General features: G+C 37.8%; 1 protein-coding gene across 1 annotated transcript; it reads left to right on the forward strand.

The window, feature by feature from the left end:
• Nucleotides 1–3885: 3885 nt before the first annotated feature.
• On the forward strand, nt 3886–17703 carry NELFA (negative elongation factor complex member A; the record flags this gene model as incomplete). The annotated part of the gene is made up of 10 exons (XM_010284610.1): nt 3886–4057; nt 5253–5414; nt 6342–6431; nt 8310–8440; nt 8621–8690; nt 9542–9630; nt 11913–12024; nt 14354–14610; nt 15697–15796; nt 17360–17703. Coding segments are annotated over 10 exons (1368 nt in total), but the record flags the coding sequence as incomplete, so codon positions are not given.
• Between the last annotated feature and the right edge of the window lie 896 nt (nt 17704–18599).

Genomic DNA, 18599 nt, shown 5'->3' on the forward strand with positions numbered 1-18599 from the left:
AATAATGCCTAAAAGTCAGCGTAGTGCTGACCAGGGTTTCAGTTGTGAATTTGGCAGAAGAGTTACTTCTGTTTATTTTGCATATTGTATTCTTGTTAACCTAGTTCACAATGGCAAGTGGAAGTTTTCTTTTTGTGCCAGCATTTCATTTATTTGTTCGGGGTTAGACTGATGTTATAACCAAGTCTGGAATGAGGACTCTGTGCTTCTCTGCTCTCTGAATTATCTTGAGAGGAAGATGCTGCCTATCCTGGCAGTGTCCTGCTTTTTTATTACAGTAGCTGCAAGAGAGCAAGAGTTGAGATTGTTTCTTCTTGCTTGCTTGTGTGAATCGGGAGTCCTCTATTCATGCAGGTGGGAACTGTGGAGTGCTAGTGCACAGGAATGAGGGTGCATAACACACTTGCCTTTCCCTCTGTGTTCCAAACAGGCAGGCTGCTATGTATCTTTCTGGCCTGCATTTAGTGTTCTTAATTTTTCTGTGATATAGTATGGTATATTTTAATCTAATATTACTTTTGGCCACTTCTACACTATTTCATTATTTTAATACAAAATATATACAACAGTGGTATTTGATCCATCCTAGTTTTGTATCACATAAATATTAATACTGTACTTGCCATCCAGTGCTTTTAGCTTAATGAAAATGCTCTGTAGTAATACAGATACCTATTTAATATCGCCTTCTCTGTGGCCCGTGAAAGACTAAAACTTGATTTATTAGCCAACTGTGGATGTAGCTGTCTAAAGGTGTAGTCATGTATACTAATTTCAGCATAATATAAAGCAAATGAATGGGAATTCTTTGCAAGAAATCATCTTGGAGCTATCACTTTACGTGTTTCTAGTAACATTTCCTTTTTTACCCCTTCCCACGGTACTGTTTGTGTATTCTTCCTGCAGAGCCATTATTAATCTCTCTTTGTCTCTGTTCCCAGACTTTTTCCATCCTGCCTGATCCTTTCTTCTTAAACGTTTCTAGTCGTGCCCTATGCTTTTTCTGTGCCAGCAAACTGAGAAAAGTACTTAAGATCCTTAAGTTTTAGATGAGAGAAAGGCCAGAACATGTTGCATCAGATGTTGACATTCATGCTTAACAAGATGCTGTCGGGAGCTGATGGGACTCTTACTGACCCAGTGTTGCAATCTTGTACAATTAAGAGTTTGGGATTATGGCTGTGCTCTGTAAAGTAGCAGAAAAACTGTATGTAGGATTCTCTGTTATTTTGAGTTGCATTTCATGCATTCTCAAACCACAAATAAAATTTTTTTCAGCTGCCACCAGTTCAACAGTGAACTGGGAACATATTTAAATTGCTATTTGAAGACAAACTTGAGTCAAAACTCAATTCCAGGCTTGTTAAAAGCAACCCCATATTCAGGCGTGGTCTTTGGTTAGCTCACAGTGGGTGTTAGTGTGCTTCGCTTCCCTGTGTGTGACAGTGACTGTTCTTTCACCATGCTGTTTCTGCCATGAGGCCTTGTGCTAATGCTGTTTGCCCAGTGCTAGGCAAACAAGTTGTTTCTGGGCTCCTTTCTTGAAGGAACCAAAGTCATGCAAAGCAGTGTGTTGTGGCATAAGTAGGTTGCCTGAACTTTAGCTTCCCTGAGAGCAGTGTGGATGTAGCATGCGCAGACAAGAGCTCTATAGGAATGTACGTAGTATAGGTGTTGGCTCTGAATTTTTGGTACAAACAGGAATTCTGTGGAGCAGATATGAAGGGTAAAGTGGGAGGATACAGGAGACATCTTTCTTCCAACTATTGCCCGAGTTTGCTTTGATGGAGGAAATTACATTCTATACACTTACCCTGCATTAGTGGTGTCCAGATAAAAGCTTGTAAAAGAGTTATAAATAAACCATGGTTTCATCAGCTTTCATGGCATGTTTTAAATTTTTCCTGTGTTTTGCATAATTCAGTACTGCAATTCCTATAGGATAAATAGGATAATAAAGGACTTTGTTTTGATTCACACTCGTCCTCATCCACTGTAGAAGTGACTTGGATGACCAGTTTAGGGTTAGAATAGAGAGATTGATAAGTCTCTGTGGAGACTGGGTGGGATTTTTTTCTTTACTGAGAAAGAAATGAGCAGTAGCTGACAACAAAGACAAGAACCTTAGGAATTGATTCTTTCCATTGGCTAAGTGTCAGATAAAGTTGACAACATGTTAAACAGTGTGTGGCCATGGTTATGTGGTCAGTTTAATCCAAAGCCAATCAGTTGTGCTGCTGAAGATGGTAACTGACTGTTGTAGTGGCTCCTGCTCCACTCTCTCTATGGTTCTAGTGTTTGTGTGACTGTAATCTGCCACACCAAGGGGCTGATCAAACTTAAAGCTATAGGGAGATGTTAGTTTTCAGTCAGATGGACTGATCTGGTTCATTTCACAAGCCCATTCATATGAGTGCTAAAACATGCAATGGATAAAGGACAAATTGCCCCTATATTGCACTTGTAAACTTTTCTGAAGTGAGAGGGCAGTAACATTGTATGGGTGAAAGGAATTGAGAAATGTCAATATGTTTGTCTGACTGCTGAGGTTTAGAAGTGCTTGGGAGGCAAAAATGGAGGAAAGAAATATAACTTTTATTTCTTATAATTGCATAAGTAGAATAAGCTTATTTTATGAAACTTTTTCATGTAAGAAAAGACTGGCTCTAAATAAAGGGGAAGAAATACAGCACGCAAGCAAATATGAATCTCTTGCTCGTCTACATGTGTTCAGAAACTTGTAGGCTGTAACTAAGCTGTATGTGCCACAATTGGTTGTGAAAAGTCAAAATGAAAGTATTTCCTTATATTTGCTTTAAATACTTCAATGTTAATAGCATATAGATAGAGTATGTCTAAATATGTTATGTGGTTTTTACTTTTGTTACCTGTTGTGGCTTGACAGACACACAATACATCTTAGTTTTGTGAAGCTAATACTTTTAATGCTTATGTAAAAGCTTACTTACTAGAAAAACAAACATGCAGTTTTTATTTGGGGGGGTTAAGTTTACCTGTGTATGAGGTAAAACAACTAATTTAAAAGATTTATTGTGTAAAACCATGAATGTAGTCACCTTGACGTTTATGACATTTCATGGTGCCAACAGACATTTTGATAAGTAATTTAGAAACAAAAAAATGACTGTGACAGTGATTTTTTTTTTTTAATTGTTATGCGTTGTATCACCTTTTCCAAGATAGGTGCTTAAAGAAAAATAATTTTTTTCTGACTACAAAAACTTTGGGTAGATGGAAAATCTTGTTGCTTGTGGCATATTAGAGGGCTGGGTGTATTTTTGTAATACATAGTTTTTGTCAAATAATACAGAAACACATTATTTTGGCCTAAGCTTAAGTACAATTTTAAGGACTTAGTTTGTGTTCATATGATGCAGATATGGTCTGTCTGCTATGTTATCCTGTAGCCCAGAAAGGGGCACATCTTAGTTTAGATGCCTGTTCTGAATAACCTACTATATTCTAGTTGTATATTCTTATCACTGAATATAAGGTGTGGGTACAGTGGGAGTGTAAGTGTAGAACAAAAGGGGAAAGTAATGTAAGAATCTGGCCTGTTACTTTTAGTAAAAATGTTCAGTGCTAAACAAACCTTCAGGCTGCCAGAAGCACAAAACAAATGTGGGTTAGATTGACCAAAAGCAATATAAAAAAAAAAAAAAAATTCTCCTGGTTCATTCTTTACTTAGTTCTAGAGTTAATGTGTAACTGTGCTGAAGCAGTCTCCCTCTTCCCTTCCCCGGTAGTAAAACATTGTGCATGTTTATGCTAGTGTATTTTTTAAATAATAATAAAAAAAAATCCAAGTATGATCTGTTTAAAACTGTTTCCAATTGGCTGATTTTCTTTTTCTTTTTTTGTTAGATGAAAGGGGCACTGACTGAAATTATCCAGCTCGCTACCTTGGATTCAGACCCCTGGGTCTTAATGGTAGCTGATATTTTAAAATCCTTTCCAGATACTGGCTCCCTTAACCTTGATCTTGAAGAACAGAATCCCAATGTTCAAGATATTTTAGGAGAGCTTAGAGAAAAAGGTAAGCCTTTTCTGTCAGTGAAAATTTCTGAAAAAAGGCATCATATTTCTGTAATAACCTGTTGTTTCACTTGCAGTCTTGCTATCTTAACAGTATTGGTATCAGGACAAGCAGTATGTCTTTGTCTCTTAACTGCCACAGTTCATGACCTGGCATGTTACTGTACTGGGAACTGTGATATTTGAGGAATGGTAACTTCTTAAATTATCTTTTCACACATCGTTGGAAGTTGCATGTCAGGTATTATCCTGAGTGTTTGTGAAGGGCAACATACAAGTTAATGTGGATTCATTAGTATTGTAGACAGGCTTTATGCACACTGATGTGTAGTAACTGACTTAACTGCAGCTTAGTAAGTTGAGCTTTTTCATATATTTACTCTGTCTTGTATGTTGTAGTACCGAAGACTATAGTAATGCTCAATTTCCGCAGTGCTAGTGTGGACAGCCTTTTGTGTGTGGAAGCACCACTGTTGTATTGGGCAGGTGGGGTGCATCTCTGCTGGAAGTCCTCCTCTAGCCAACAAATGGCAGGTGCTGTGGGGAGACTGATCACAGGAAGGGTTATGCTGCTGATGTCCAACTAGCTACAGATTGCCCAGCAGCTGAAAATATTGGCTCGGGCATTTGCACAGTTACTGCTTCAGACAGTGTAGTAAATGGTGATGCAAAGCTACACCTATTTCAGTGGGTTTGATTTAGCCCATTGCCTAGAAAAAGCCCTCAAGCATCAACGGACGGACATGGTCTTGCAGTTAGGATTGCAGAAGACCAATAATGAAATGACTTGGAGGTGGAAGCTTTTGTTTTCTCACTATGAACAAATGATCATTTGTCTGTTCACACTTTTGGTTTGGTCTTTTTAGTAGTTTCCTCTTTATGTGTAATTTTTAAGGAATATGATAATTCAATCATTTTTACTTTCTTTTGCTCTCTGAAAATAGTAGCATATTTAAGATTTCTGTAACTTGGCTAGATGTGATTAACATGGAAGCTTTTACGAAGCTAATGTAAGAAACCAAACATCCTAATAACTGGTTATATACTGTGTAATAATTAGAAGTAAATTACTCTTGGTGTTTAAACAAGTAATCTAAAATCTAAAGACACCTGTACAGTCTAGTTGTAAAATGTTTTGTAATTAGCTATCAAAGAGGTGCTAATACCCACGTGTACTATGTTAACTCTTTATGCAGTAAGTGAATGTGAAACTTCAGCTATGTTGCCGTTGGAATGCCAATACTTAAACAAAAATGCTTTGACAACACTAGCTGGGCCACTTACTCCCCCAGTGAAACACTTCCAGCTGAAAAGGAAACCTAAAAGTGCCACTCTCAGAGCTGAACTCTTGCAGAAGTGTAAGTAGTGTTATGGCTAGTTGACAAGATTGAGTAACAAATTAAATGGTGAAAGAAAAAAATTTATGTTCAGTCTTATTGTCCAGTATGGGGATATACGTTACAATTTTCTGTTATAAGAGCTTTGCTGGCTGATATTTTTCTTTGATAGGCTGATATGTGTGGAAGAGCAGGTGCAAGTCATTCTGGCCATGATTACATTAAAATGCTAATCTTGATTTAAATGCTGTTCAGATTTTAAGGCATACAAAAAGCTGTAGCTTTTTAAAGCACAGATAATCTTCTCTCATGGGTATATTTAACAGTTGTGAAGACTTGTGAGGGACAGCTTTGGTTAAAGCTCCCGAAACAAAACTGAAATGAGAAGCTAGTTTTATTTTGCCACATGTTTTTGCAACAGGGAGCAAGAGTTGCTAATTAATGCTTGCTTTTGCTCAGTATGGCTATATAGGGTGTGAAAGCCAAGAGGATTTTTGCTAACAAAAGGCAACACATGTATACATACATCTAGCTGCTTGAACTAAGTGATCTTAAAATAGTTTACTGTACTTGCTGTTCTGTTGCAGCAAGTTGCTTCTTTCTTGCATGTGACTTGAGTAGGTGGTCTGGTTAAGTACAAGGTTTGTAACTTTTAATGGTGTTATATAGAATTTTCTTTAATTATTCCAATCGCGAGTACATTCTCTACTCTGATAATTTCTTCTAGCTTAGACCATCTTGTCAGTTGCATAGTCATATTGATTATGCATTTTCTACAAATACTGTGCTTACATCACATAAATGATCTGGTTTTAATTGCAGTATAATTCTTTCTTTGTTGCTGTTCCTATCTTTTTTTATCAGTTAATAACACTTTATATAACAAGCAATGTATTGTATTTTTTTTATCAGAGATTCTGTAGTAACTAAAGCCCTTTTTCTTTTTAGCAACAGAAACGGCACAACAGCTCAAGAAGACTGCAGGAGTGCCTTTCCATGCTAAAGGCAGGGGACTGGTCAAAAAGATAGATACAACAAGTATGGCTCACTTTCATCACTTCCCAGAAAGACAATCTGATAAAATAGCCTTGATGAAAAATAAAATTACAGTCTAATTTTTACAAAAAACTTAATTCTTTTTAAAGCAAAATATTTTTCCCTTTCTGCCTCCCTTTCTTCTGCTATTTAAATGTTTGTCATGTCTTGTCAGAAAGAACAAGTGTGTGGGGTTTTTCTTAAATGGCAAGTATGTCCGCCACGCTTCTGAAATGTACACAGCTAGATCATGCCTGTAGACTTCAGTAAGAATTTAATTTGCATCACTCCAGGAATAACTCCTAAGCCATGTTGCTCCAAAAGGGAGCAGAGTAAGTGGATCACAGTAATTTGCTGTGCTCTTTGAAATGCGGTGAAGTAGACTGAAAAGTAATCTGAAACTGTCTTATATTTGTATAATTCTGTGTGGAGAAAGATGATGGGACAGGGTGCTCTCTGCAGCTGAGGCTGTGCAATGGCTTCTATTTAATGGACATGACAAAGATGTATAATCACTCCTCAACTTTGCATTAATGGATTTCAGCTCTTTGCTGAAGTTCCTGAACTGCTTGAATTTTTCAAATAAGTTTTTGATTAGGAGCAAGAAGAGGGCTCAAAATTAGTTACATATTAGTTACATAATCACTGCACAGCTATAACTTTTCTGACCACCAATATGATGCTGAGGTGTAAAAGCTGAGTGATTTCTTGGTGTGGTGGCTAGAAGCTATGAAGTACTTGGGTCAATGGTATTTAAGATGTGGTTTTGAGTACCTAAGTTTAGCCGCATGTTAATGCAGGAAATGCAAAAAGTTGTAATTTGAACTAAAAATTGTCCCAGTATATAAATTGACCATTAGTTCTTCTTGGCATTCTTTTTAGTCATTGAACTAATAAAGCTAATTTTTAGACTTGGCATTTAGAGCCAAGTGGCCTCTAGAAATATTAATTATGGAACTTGCTGGGGTTTACTCTGCTGAAACTTTACTCGCATTGGTCAGAGAGGATTGTCCTGTGCTGAAAATGTTTTCAGTACAACGTAAAGAGGAATACAGAATATCCAACCTCAAACTGAAATTCTGTGTTTATCTTCAAATTGTAGGGTATGATGAGATTGTCAGCGGGCTCAAAGTCCTGATAGATATGTATGTGTCCCTACTTTTTTAGCAGTTGATGAAAGAATGCTGTCTTCAGCACTTACGTTAAGTGTGAGGTATAGAAGGGTAGCAGTGTAAAGTTGGAGGAAAACAGCTTCTTATAGGTGTAACAGTTTCTACTGAGTATTCAGACAGCAGGTTTTCTGTTTATGATATAGACCCAAGTTGGATCCTCCTCCTTGTGTAAACAGCAACTCCAGAATTTCATACCCCTGTGTGAAGCAGTAATTTACCTTTCCAGTAGCTTACGAGCCCTTAGCGCTGCAGAAGCTTAGTTAAGAATCTTTGATTAAATACAGTTTTACCAAGTTACTAGATCTTAAAGTTCAAAGAGCAACTTTGGCAATAATTGGATTCAGAACATTTATGCTTAATACCTTTTTATGTGTTCAAAGTTCCTATGTTATACATAAGGAAAGCATCAATGTATGTAGGAAGAGTGTGTTTTGATAGCAGTGGACCTGTTTGGTTACTTCACATAGAATGGGGTTGCAAGCATTAGCCTAGAGATTGGCTCTTACTACTTTTTTGAAGGGTAAAACCTAACCTGACCTTTGAGGAACATTTAGTGTATTATAGACAGTTCCACACTATAAACCTTTGAAGTTAAAGGGGAGAGGGGTGTATGTGTTAAGAATGGGAAAAGCTGAAGGACTCCTCATTATTATTTTTCATAACTAATTAAACATACATTACAATTGTTGCCTTTTTGATCTTCCCTAAGCACCGCTCAAAGGAATACCAAAACAAGCTCCGTTCAGGAGTACTTCAGCACCTAGTGTTTTTAGTCCTTCTGGAAACAGAACTCCTATTCCTCCTTCACGAACACCTTTGCGCAAAGAAAGAGGAGTAAAGGTAGGTGCACTCTTTCTTCATCTCTTGCTTTCCTGCTCAGTCCTCCTCCCTGACCTAAAGTAAATTTCTGATGCTGTTTTGAATCAAGTATCAATATAATAAAGGAAAAAAATAAGGTCAATATTTAAATCACATAAATTTAACAGTCACTATTGAGTACTCTACGGTCTTTCCTTTTAGCTTCTAGATATCTCTGAGCTGGATATGGTAGGTGCTGGCCGTGAAGCAAAGAGAAGAAGGAAGACATTAGGTTGGTATAGCATGCTGCCTACAAAGGCTATTAATATACCTGCAAATAGGATCTAGATTTGTGGTGCCATTTTGTTCTTCTTTTGTTAAAACTCATCTTCAGCTGAACTTCAAAAAAGGAGAAGGGGGATGGGGGGTGGATAAAGAAAGAAAACCCCAAAACAGAAGTGCCTTAAGGGAGGATTTTAACTTTTTTTCCAGTGCTCCTAATCATATTGCCATGTGCCTAGGTAATAACTTGACTCATTTGCATGAAAGGGGTGAACTAGTCAGTTGCGCTTTGGGCAGCCCATAGGTGTGTGAGTGGACTCAGTGCTGAAATTGTTCTGAGATATTTTGGTACACTTACTTCTACTGAAAAAATTGATACTACTCTCCAAAGTTTTGTCTGAGAGATCTTAACACGTGAATAGTATCTGATATACTGCTCTTAACTGAAGTGATAGTGCAGTGCTCTACTTAGCCATATCAGGAAGATACACTAGGCAGTATATTTGTCCCAAAACAACCTTTCTGTATTTGTCATCAAAAAAAGATACCATCTTGGAAGAAAATTATAATTGCAATTACATTTTTGCTTGGGTTTTGATGCTTTCTAACATCACAAAATTAGCCAGTTCTGCACAGTTACTCAGTTACTATATCTTGATGGTTATACTCTGTGGTTCATTTCACAATTGGGTTGATTATAAAATTATGCGAAGACTATAGTATCTACCAACCTTTCAGTATATACCTTTAAGTGTGTTTTAGCAGACTTTGAGAAATACTTTTTTAAACAAAGATAAAAATTTATATCGAATTCAATATTTCAGAAGATTTCATTGAACTGACTTCTGTTTTCTGCAATAGATACAGAAGTTGTGGAAAAGCAAGCCAAAGAAGAAACAGTAGTAGAAAATGCTACCCCAGATTATGCTGCTGGCCTTGTCTCTACACAGGTAAGATCAAACAAAACAAACAAAGATGAGGAAACGATGATGCATGTTACTCTAAAACACTTAAACACTGTAATGGTATTTCACTAACTTGTTGAAACATGCCTTTTATGTAAAGATTTTTACATTAATTATTTCAAAATTCCGTTACATTTTCACCAAACTAGATAAAAAAAATTCAAAGCAGGATGAAGGTAAATTTTTTTTGTTTGTTCCTTGTTGCTACTTTGAGTTTGTGGTGGGGTATGGCATTTCTGTAACTCAGGATTGTAGCCTTCTATCAGAGGTGAAAGGGATTGGAGGCCTTTCTGATGCAGGAGAGGTGGAGTCATTGTCAGGAGTTCCTGCAGGCTTCACTCTGTGCCTGTGCATCCTTTGTGACCCTGGTGGAATAGTATCCACAGAAGTCTCGATGAGGAGCACTTTGTCATTGGCCTATGCCCAGAAGAGATAGCTGAATATAAGCAGCCAAATAAGAAAGAAGTCTTTACAACTCATCTGTGTCCTGGCTTGAGAAAAGAACATACATGGTAGTACCCGTCTGTGGTTCTTTTCTCCATTTTTAGCTTGTAACCTTGGAGAATTGATGCTTAATCCAGAAGGCAGCTTTTTCTGAGGTCTCCAAACCTGTCTGTAACTAGGCTTACCCAGTCCCATTACTACTAAAAGGGGAGGAGAAATACAGTGGAATTCATCTCTGTTGAAATTACCCGTGGCTTACAGATTTGTTCTTCTTAAAACCCATGAAGTTCAGAGGTGTCCACTCTTTTTCTTAACAGTCTCTTTTTTTTTTTAATGCGAAAGTTGTTTAGCATCTACTGAAAAGCTAACCTGTTGCTAGAGGTAGTTCAGTTGGGGGGTGGGAGGAGGAGCTGTGTATAGGTTGTGTGTGGTTGGTGGTTTTTTCCTATCCTTTCAGATACGATGCATTGGAAAAACTGTCATGCAGTTTTATGTTTTCTCACTCAGGACGTAACTTTGAAAAGAATGTTAGGTCCTCCCACCACTTCAGAGTTAGAAACTGTCTGTTTTATTCCAGCAAGCCTTGGCCTGGAATTAATTTGGACAACTGCATTCTTCAGATAATAATAGATAATTTGAGACTTCTGCACCCAGTGTTTGCAAGCCTCTCAGGATGATAGAAATCCATCTCAAATCTTAAGTGTCTTCTGTTGTTCCAAATTTAAAGTGGTTACGATTACCTCTGCCTCTTAAAGTCCACGTGTTGACATGCAACATATGCCTTTGGAGAGCACTCCATTTAGAAGACCTGTGGCTTTGTTGGTGAGCCAGGCGTTTTTTCCTCTAGAGTTTAATAGTAAGCACATGCAACATTGGTTCCATGGTTATGGGGGTAGCTATCTATGGAACACATGCCAAAAGTAACATATAGGCAGATATTGGCAGACCTGTGTCAAGAGTGGAGGTCATAGCATTCTGCAGAAAGGTGAAGAGGTGTGGTGTGGGTTTTTGTTTGGTTTTTTTTGCAAGCTTCATATGTTACAGAATATCAATCTTTTGTCTAGTAAAGCTACCTTAAATGATTTGGCTGATAGACTTACTCCCCCAAAACTTCCTTTCCTCTGTTAACCCCTTATGTTTATAAAGCTGGATTGGACTAAAGTGAAGATCTTCATAGACATACCATGCTGTTGTCTTTATGCTGTGTGTGCAATATCATGTATATCATGGTGGTGTTGACTGCCTGTTTCAGTGGAAACAGGGTTTTACTTGTGCTTTTACTGCTGGCTTCTGCTTGCTTGTGTCTCAGAGCTCTTTGCATGCTCCTGGGTGATATTTTAGTAGGCCTTTTGCTGATGGATGAACATAGGCTTCTGCTTGCTAATAATGAAAAGCATGTTTGCTCAGGCAGAAGATCACTTATTTTTATAATGTAATTCTTCAGAGAGTGCCATCTGCACAAATTTCATCATCTGGTTTTCACACTACCAGCCGAGGAATAGGACAAAGGAACAGCAGCTTGACTGTCTTTGCAGAAGTACGTCCTCCATAGTAGTATTTTTTCCCCTGGCTCAGATTGTGCCTTCAGAAGCAACTTTGATCTGAATTGGAGGAAATAAGTTGCTTTTTCTCTCTTAAGGTAATTTTAATGTCTGAAGTTTGCATAGGGAATTCGGGCTGAAAGGGCAAAGTTGCCCTAACAGTCTCGTCCATAAATAAGTTCCCAGAAGGAATATCATAGCAGAACTAATGTTGAAACTGTATTTAAAACACAGAAACAGTGCATGAATATATGCAGTATGACTTACTTTTGTGTTTTACAGAAACTTGGCTCATTGAACAATGAGCCTGCACTACCTTCTACAAGTTATTTACCTGCTACCCCCAGCGTGGTGCCATCTTCCTCATATATCCCAAGCTCTGAAACACAGCCAGGTAAAATACGTTTTTTGCTTTTGGGACCTAATACTTCCAACACTATACAGTTTTACTGTCAAGGTCGTCTTTTATTTACAAACCTGCTATCTCTCAACTCCAGTGAAACTTAATCTTAGCAGTCTAAAAATCATTGCAGGAACCCAGCCTTTGGGTTTTGGGTAGCCAGATGTGTCGTTTAACCTAAGTAAGGAAAATGCTTGTTATTTTTAAGTCTTAAAATGACTGCTTGTTAAGTCAAGCAAGGAAAGCAATTTACTGTTTGGTTTATTTTTCTTACTCTGTAATAGAAAATCCAGCATTTTTTTAATCCCTAAAGGGACACCAGTAGTACACATAAGTCTAGAGTATATACTCCATACACACATCCATATGCATGCATTTACAAAACAGTTGCTTTCAAGAGTTGGGTCAGTTTCTAGAGGCAAGTACATACTAGCTTCTGCGCAGGCTGGGATCAAGCCATCCATTTTCTTTTTACGTTTTTGGAACAGTCTGATAGACAATAGCTGAGCTCCTGCATAGTTTGAAAAGTGCTACATTATTTTAAAATCTAGAAAATTACCTATAGTAAACAATAGCATTCGTACAAATCCTTTATTTCTACACCTGTTGTTTTTAACACATTTGGTTTTACCTTTCCTTCCCTGCTGCATGTAAAGTCTTAAAGGAATGTATCAGTCTGCACTAACAGATGTGTATGACTAGGATTCATTACCAGACCTTGCAGTTAGGAGAACCAACATTTTGGTTTAATGCATTATTTTTACTCTTCCTTGTTGCAATTTGGTACTGTAAGGTTTGTCTTTATATATGTGAGCTGTGGCACGTTGGTAATTAGAGAAAAATGTGTGTGCAAAACCTGCTCACTTTGCTTGGCCCTGAAACACTTCAGAATCTCTTCTGAAGGGCCATGCAAATCTTTCTCTGGCAGAAACTTGGCATCTCCAGAAGGAACGCAGCCAAGAGCGTATCAATGTTGTCAGCAGCTAGTATTATTTTCCAGAGCCTTGGCATTGTATTCAACAGCAGGAAAAGCCTAGTTTAAAATTCTCTATTGTCTTTGTTGTCTATTTTTTCCGACTTATTTTTTCCTTCTGGAATATTGGGTATCGAGCTTTCCTTATGGACAAGAAATAAAACTGTTTCCTTGGTAGAAGGATGCACACAGAAGATCCACAGATTTGGTGTCATATAATCTGAGGTTGCAAAATTAAGACATGTTACTTTATGCAAGTCAGTTACTCTGACATGAGAGGAAACCAATAATAAAACCCAAGAGATTTGTACAAAATTAAAGGGTAACTAATTGTTACAAGTGTTTGTCCTCTCAAGTGTTCACTGTCCTCTTCCACATATTACTGGATAATAGCCATATTGTTAAAACTAATGCTGTATCTGTGCCTCGATGGAGAGTAGTAGACCTCTCATTCTCTAAAATCTGGTCTGAAAGTCATCAGTATAGCTCAGGTCTGTATCATCTGCCTTTTAGTCTCCTGTGAACACAGTGTGAATAGGTCAGCTTAAACCTCATGAGATTCGTTAAAGGCACTTAAGCAGCTGTGTCTAAGAGTGCAAAAGAATGCAACTGGCTAGAGTGTGCACTGGGTAATTACTGTTTGCTGGACAGATGCTAACTTATGAAATCACAGTAACTTGGTCATATATGTAACCTCCACCTGCAGCCAGGTTTGGAATAATAACTCCTTTAAGTGCAGGTGAATGGATCAACTTTAACAAGTCCTAATTCAGTTATTTCTCAATACTATGGTGTTTTAACCCTCTTAGCAGTTAGTGTTTACATAATGAGTGACTTGTGAAGACTACATTTAATTCTGTCATCTGTTTAAGTATTTGTATATTTTTCAGTATTTGTTACTGACTGAGATTTAATTACCATTTCCTTTGGAAGCTGCTGCTACATTAGGTAAAAACTGATGAAATATTTTTATGGTTTTTGCTTCTACATAACAGTACAGCAATAGTCCTAGTAGGGTCAGAGTACAGTTGTTACAGCAATATAAGCTAAAAAAGAAAGCCGTTTCAGTTTAATAAACCTGATATCCATTAAACGTAAAATTTGATGCTAAATATAGTGAGTGCAATCCATATTGGACAGCTAGTCACTCAGTTGTCTAATTATTGCTAAAGATAATTGAGTGGAAAGAGCATTAGCTCTTCAATTTTTCATATGGATATGAGATGGCATATTGAATCAAGGTATTAAAATGGAATAATCAGAATTTTTAGTTTTCTTAAATGCCATTGGTGATGCTAATCCCTCTTTGCGGTTTATAATGTTTTTAATTATCCTGATTGTTTTTTGCAGCTGGCTCTGCACGAGAGGCCTTGCAGACTAACAGACAGCCTGAAGAGCCTGCAGCTCCAAACGCTACCACAACTCTTCCTGCACAATTCAAACAAAGAACACCCATGTACAATAGTAACTCTAATCCACCTGCAGCTACACCTACCTCACCCCTAACACCTACCACACCTCCTGCCATTTCCCCTGCGGCACAAGCGCCACAAGTGGCCCCCCAAACTCAGCAACAGCCACCACCGAAAAAAAGCCTCTCTCTCACAGTAAGTAAAACCAGGTTCTTTGACTGCTGCTTTTGATGTAGATTGGAAAACGTAAAATTTTTATTACATATCTCATTGAGTATGTTGGCAGTTCCTGGTCTTTGGATCATGGAGTGGTTGAGGCTGCTTTTTGATAACCAAAGATGATGAAAGTGTTTTGTGGCTTTAGCACTGCCATCTTAATGTTAATCACAACACTTTTAACTGTGCAGTATATTACAGTAAGATGTCTTTATTTATTGCTATTCAGTGTGCAAAATAATGTTGTGTTACTCTTTATAAAGAATTTTGGGAGAAGGTTGTATTTCCAGCAGAGCTGTTGCCCAGCCAATTGCATATAATCTAAGCTGCTAAAAAAGAATCCTGTCCTTGTGGTGGTAGGAGAAAAGATACCAATAGATCATTCTAAGGCGAAAGCCTTTATTTCTTGATCGCATCACACCCTGCCCCTATTTACACATCTTTTAAAGCCTGAGAGTGGGGAGGAGACTAAACTCAATAGCAATTACTTATGTCCTGAAGCTTCTTATTGCTGGTACATTGGTATATATTATGTACATGCTTGAAGTTAAGCAGATAACTAATTCAAGATGCAGCTGATTTGGAGACTTTGCTAAGTACATCTGGAAGCCTGACTTGCAAGACCTGAATTTTAAGAAGCTGGCTGACTTTCTCTTTTCAGTACTTCTACTTCATTTATTAAAGGGAAAAAAAAAAAAAAATCCCCCTGAAATTATTGCAAGCCTGGGTTTGTTGGACTGTAGAGGAAGCACTGGGTTTTTTCTCCTTTTTCCCTAATGTCATAAAGAACCCAAATTTATTATGTAAACATTAAGTCTCTTAGCACACGTTTCTGTAACTATTTAAAGATTTTTTTTTTTTCCAGTTTCAGAAATCAGTTGTCACTGCACTTAAGTGTTAGATGTAAGCATTAAAGAGGGAAAGTCTTGAGCTTAAGCCTTTTTTTGTTTGCTTTTTGTAGGTCTACAGACTTCCACCATACTCTTATGCTTGTCTGTAGGTATTAACGCAGTACCTGTTGTCAGTGTTTTATGCACTGGAACTCATTTGTTTTATCTGTTGCAGAGGGAGCAAATGTATGCTGCACAGGAAATGTTCAAGACTGCGAACAAAGTTACAAGGCCAGAAAAGGCTCTTATACTTGGATTCATGGCAGGATCCAGAGGCATGTATTGAGGCTAATTCAGTTTGCTTTAGAATACCCAAATCTGAAATACATCCTAGCATTTCTAAAAGTGTGTATATGAGTGCAAGACCCTTGTTTTAGCTTTGCTCTGTATGTACTGGACTCTGCTCTACTCTGGACTGTATGTAGTTTTATGAATTGCAATTTTAACTACTTCAGTTGTAACTACCTGGAAGTGGGCTTTTAGGGCCATTTCCAATAAGTCAAACAGTCTGTAAGAGCAGCTGCTAAACACAATATATACATAATTGAACACATGTAATATCACGGCTTAGGGGTTGAGAAAAAACAAGGCAGCTGATCAGAACAGTGAACAGACTCGTTAGGTTGTAGTAGTCTGTCCAGAAGACCAGTGAATGTAAGTTCTTTCGTGGCATTTCGAGGTACAAATTGGGTAGTACAGAGCCTCTTTGCTAATTCCTTAGCATTAGAAATGTAGCAGCTCTTGTCTTGGGAGACTTTAGGTAACCACAGGTGCTGTGAATAACAGGGAGATAAGCTGTCTCATAGCTAGATCTTGCCATATATTGGCTGTTTTACCCAGATTATCAGATGTAAGATGAGGAGGGGCTTAAGAGTCCTTAAGCGAACTCTATCATCTGCACTAACTCTGGTTTCTGATTTGGTATTTGAGGGCACTTATCACTGGAGTGCTGGAACCTAAATGTGGCTCATGCATTTGGATTAATGCAATACATTATTGAAGATGACCAGGGTAGAGTTACTGTGATGATCCCTGGGCTTTAAGAAAGTTTTGTGTATCTTGCATTAATGATGGTGCTGTTAGTACTAGATGCTACTTCAAATTGCAGTAGGAGGGTGTACTTTAATATCTACATGGACAGTTTTTTGTAATGCAAGGTAAAATATTATTTTGGAAGTATGTGTGTTATATATATTCACATATGCATATATAGATGAGTATATAACAATGTGAATTCCTTCAGTAATAATGTCAGAACCTTCTGAACGTTGGGTAAATAACTGTCAGCTATGATATTCTTGAGCTTCTCGAGTGTCAATTCCAGTACCTTGAAATGTAACATTCAATACTTCTACTGGAATGGAGCTGAGCCTTGGACGAGTGATTTCAGTGAAGCTGTTCAGGCTTCCAAAACAGCTGAAAATTCTTGAGGCTTTTAACTACAAAATATATCCCAAATAAAGTAACTGGTAGTTCAAGTTTACCAACACCCATTTAAATATAACCTTCTCTTACGGTTCTTGAGGCAGACAGAATTGCCACTGGCATGCTTTACTCCCCTTTCTGTTGTTCTTCCAGCGACTTTAGACTTGGGGTTCATCTTTTGGGGTCTGGTTTTGTTATGCTCAAAACTCAGTCTGTGATGTATGGAGGGAGGATGATCTTTGTGTGCCTATGTGTATTAGTGACATTACTTGCTCAGTTTTGGGTTTGGGATTTATTTGTTAGGTTGGGGGGGGGGGGGGGTTCAGCATAAGGTTTAGAATCTCCCATCAAGTACTCTTTACTTTTTCTAATACAGTGCTGAAATGTGTAATTTCCTATTCTTGTTTTCACAGAGAATCCTTGCCAAGAGCAAGGTGACATCATCCAAATTAAACTTAGTGAGCATACAGAAGATTTACCAAAGGCAGATGGCACTGGCAGCACCACTATGTTGGTTGACACGGTCTTTGAAATGAACTATGCTACTGGTGAATGGACCAGATTCAAGAAGTACAAACCTATAACTAATGTTTCCTAAGAGATGCAGCAACAGCAGACTGGACCAAATCAAGCTTAGAGTCAACCAGCTCATAGAGTATGTCAACTGTACAAAATGGCATTCATGTGTACATTTCTTACTACCCTCCAGAGTAAAAGTTGTGGCTCTTCAATCTTAACCAGGCTCAGTGAACACAGAAGTGTCAAACTTGTGGGGTTTTTTGGTTTGTTGTTTTGTTTTTTTTTTTCCTTTCTGATCTTGGGAGAGGGAAAGGTGATCTTAGGTGGGGGGAGGAGAAAGTTGTTGGTGTGTTTTTGTTTTCCTGCAGTTCAAGATGCTGGAAAAAAGATCACGACTGAAAGATTGCAGATGGGAGCAGTTTACTTCTGAGTACCAGAGACTACTGCGCAGTCATTCACCGTTTACCATTAAACAAGGGCACAGATCTTTATTGTAAAAAATACTTTCTTTGGTTGTGTGGGTTCTATTGTAAGAATGGACATTTAAAGCACCACAGGTCAGTGCTTGATTATTTTGTAATTCAGCTGCAGTATAACTAAATATTGCAGGTGGTAGATGTCCTGTGTCTAATGGTACCTACTGTATGTTTAGCTTATTTATGCTTGGGTCATAGGATGGGATTGAGTAGCTTTGTTAACTTGCTATGTTGTCCATACCCAGCATGAGTTAATCTGTATTTGGCATTATTTGAGACCGAGAGAAACTGACTATTATAACTTCCTGAAGAAAAAAAACCCAAAACAACAAACATCAACATTAAGAAAAAAGAAAAGTAGTGGTAGCTTGTCACTGCCTCAAAGTGATAGCTCTTTGCCATGTAAGTCTTAGGGTAGAAGTTGATCTATGGCTCTTGCACAGTAAGCCCTTTGAGCAGCATAACTTACCTGGAAGGAAGTAAAACTATTACATCTCAAGACCAATTGCAGCTTAACTTAAAAATGGCCCTAGAAATGGTTGGGTGACATCTGAATATAGATGGTAGAGAAGATTTGGGGTTTTTTTTTGGTTTTTTTTGGGTTTTTTTTTGGTTTTTTTTGGGGTTTTTTTTGGGTTTTTTTGTTTTTTTTTGTTTT

The sequence above is a fragment of the Phaethon lepturus genome, unplaced genomic scaffold (genome assembly GCF_000687285.1).
Source record: "Phaethon lepturus isolate BGI_N335 unplaced genomic scaffold, ASM68728v1 scaffold24853, whole genome shotgun sequence".
NCBI lineage: Eukaryota > Metazoa > Chordata > Aves > Phaethontiformes > Phaethontidae > Phaethon > Phaethon lepturus.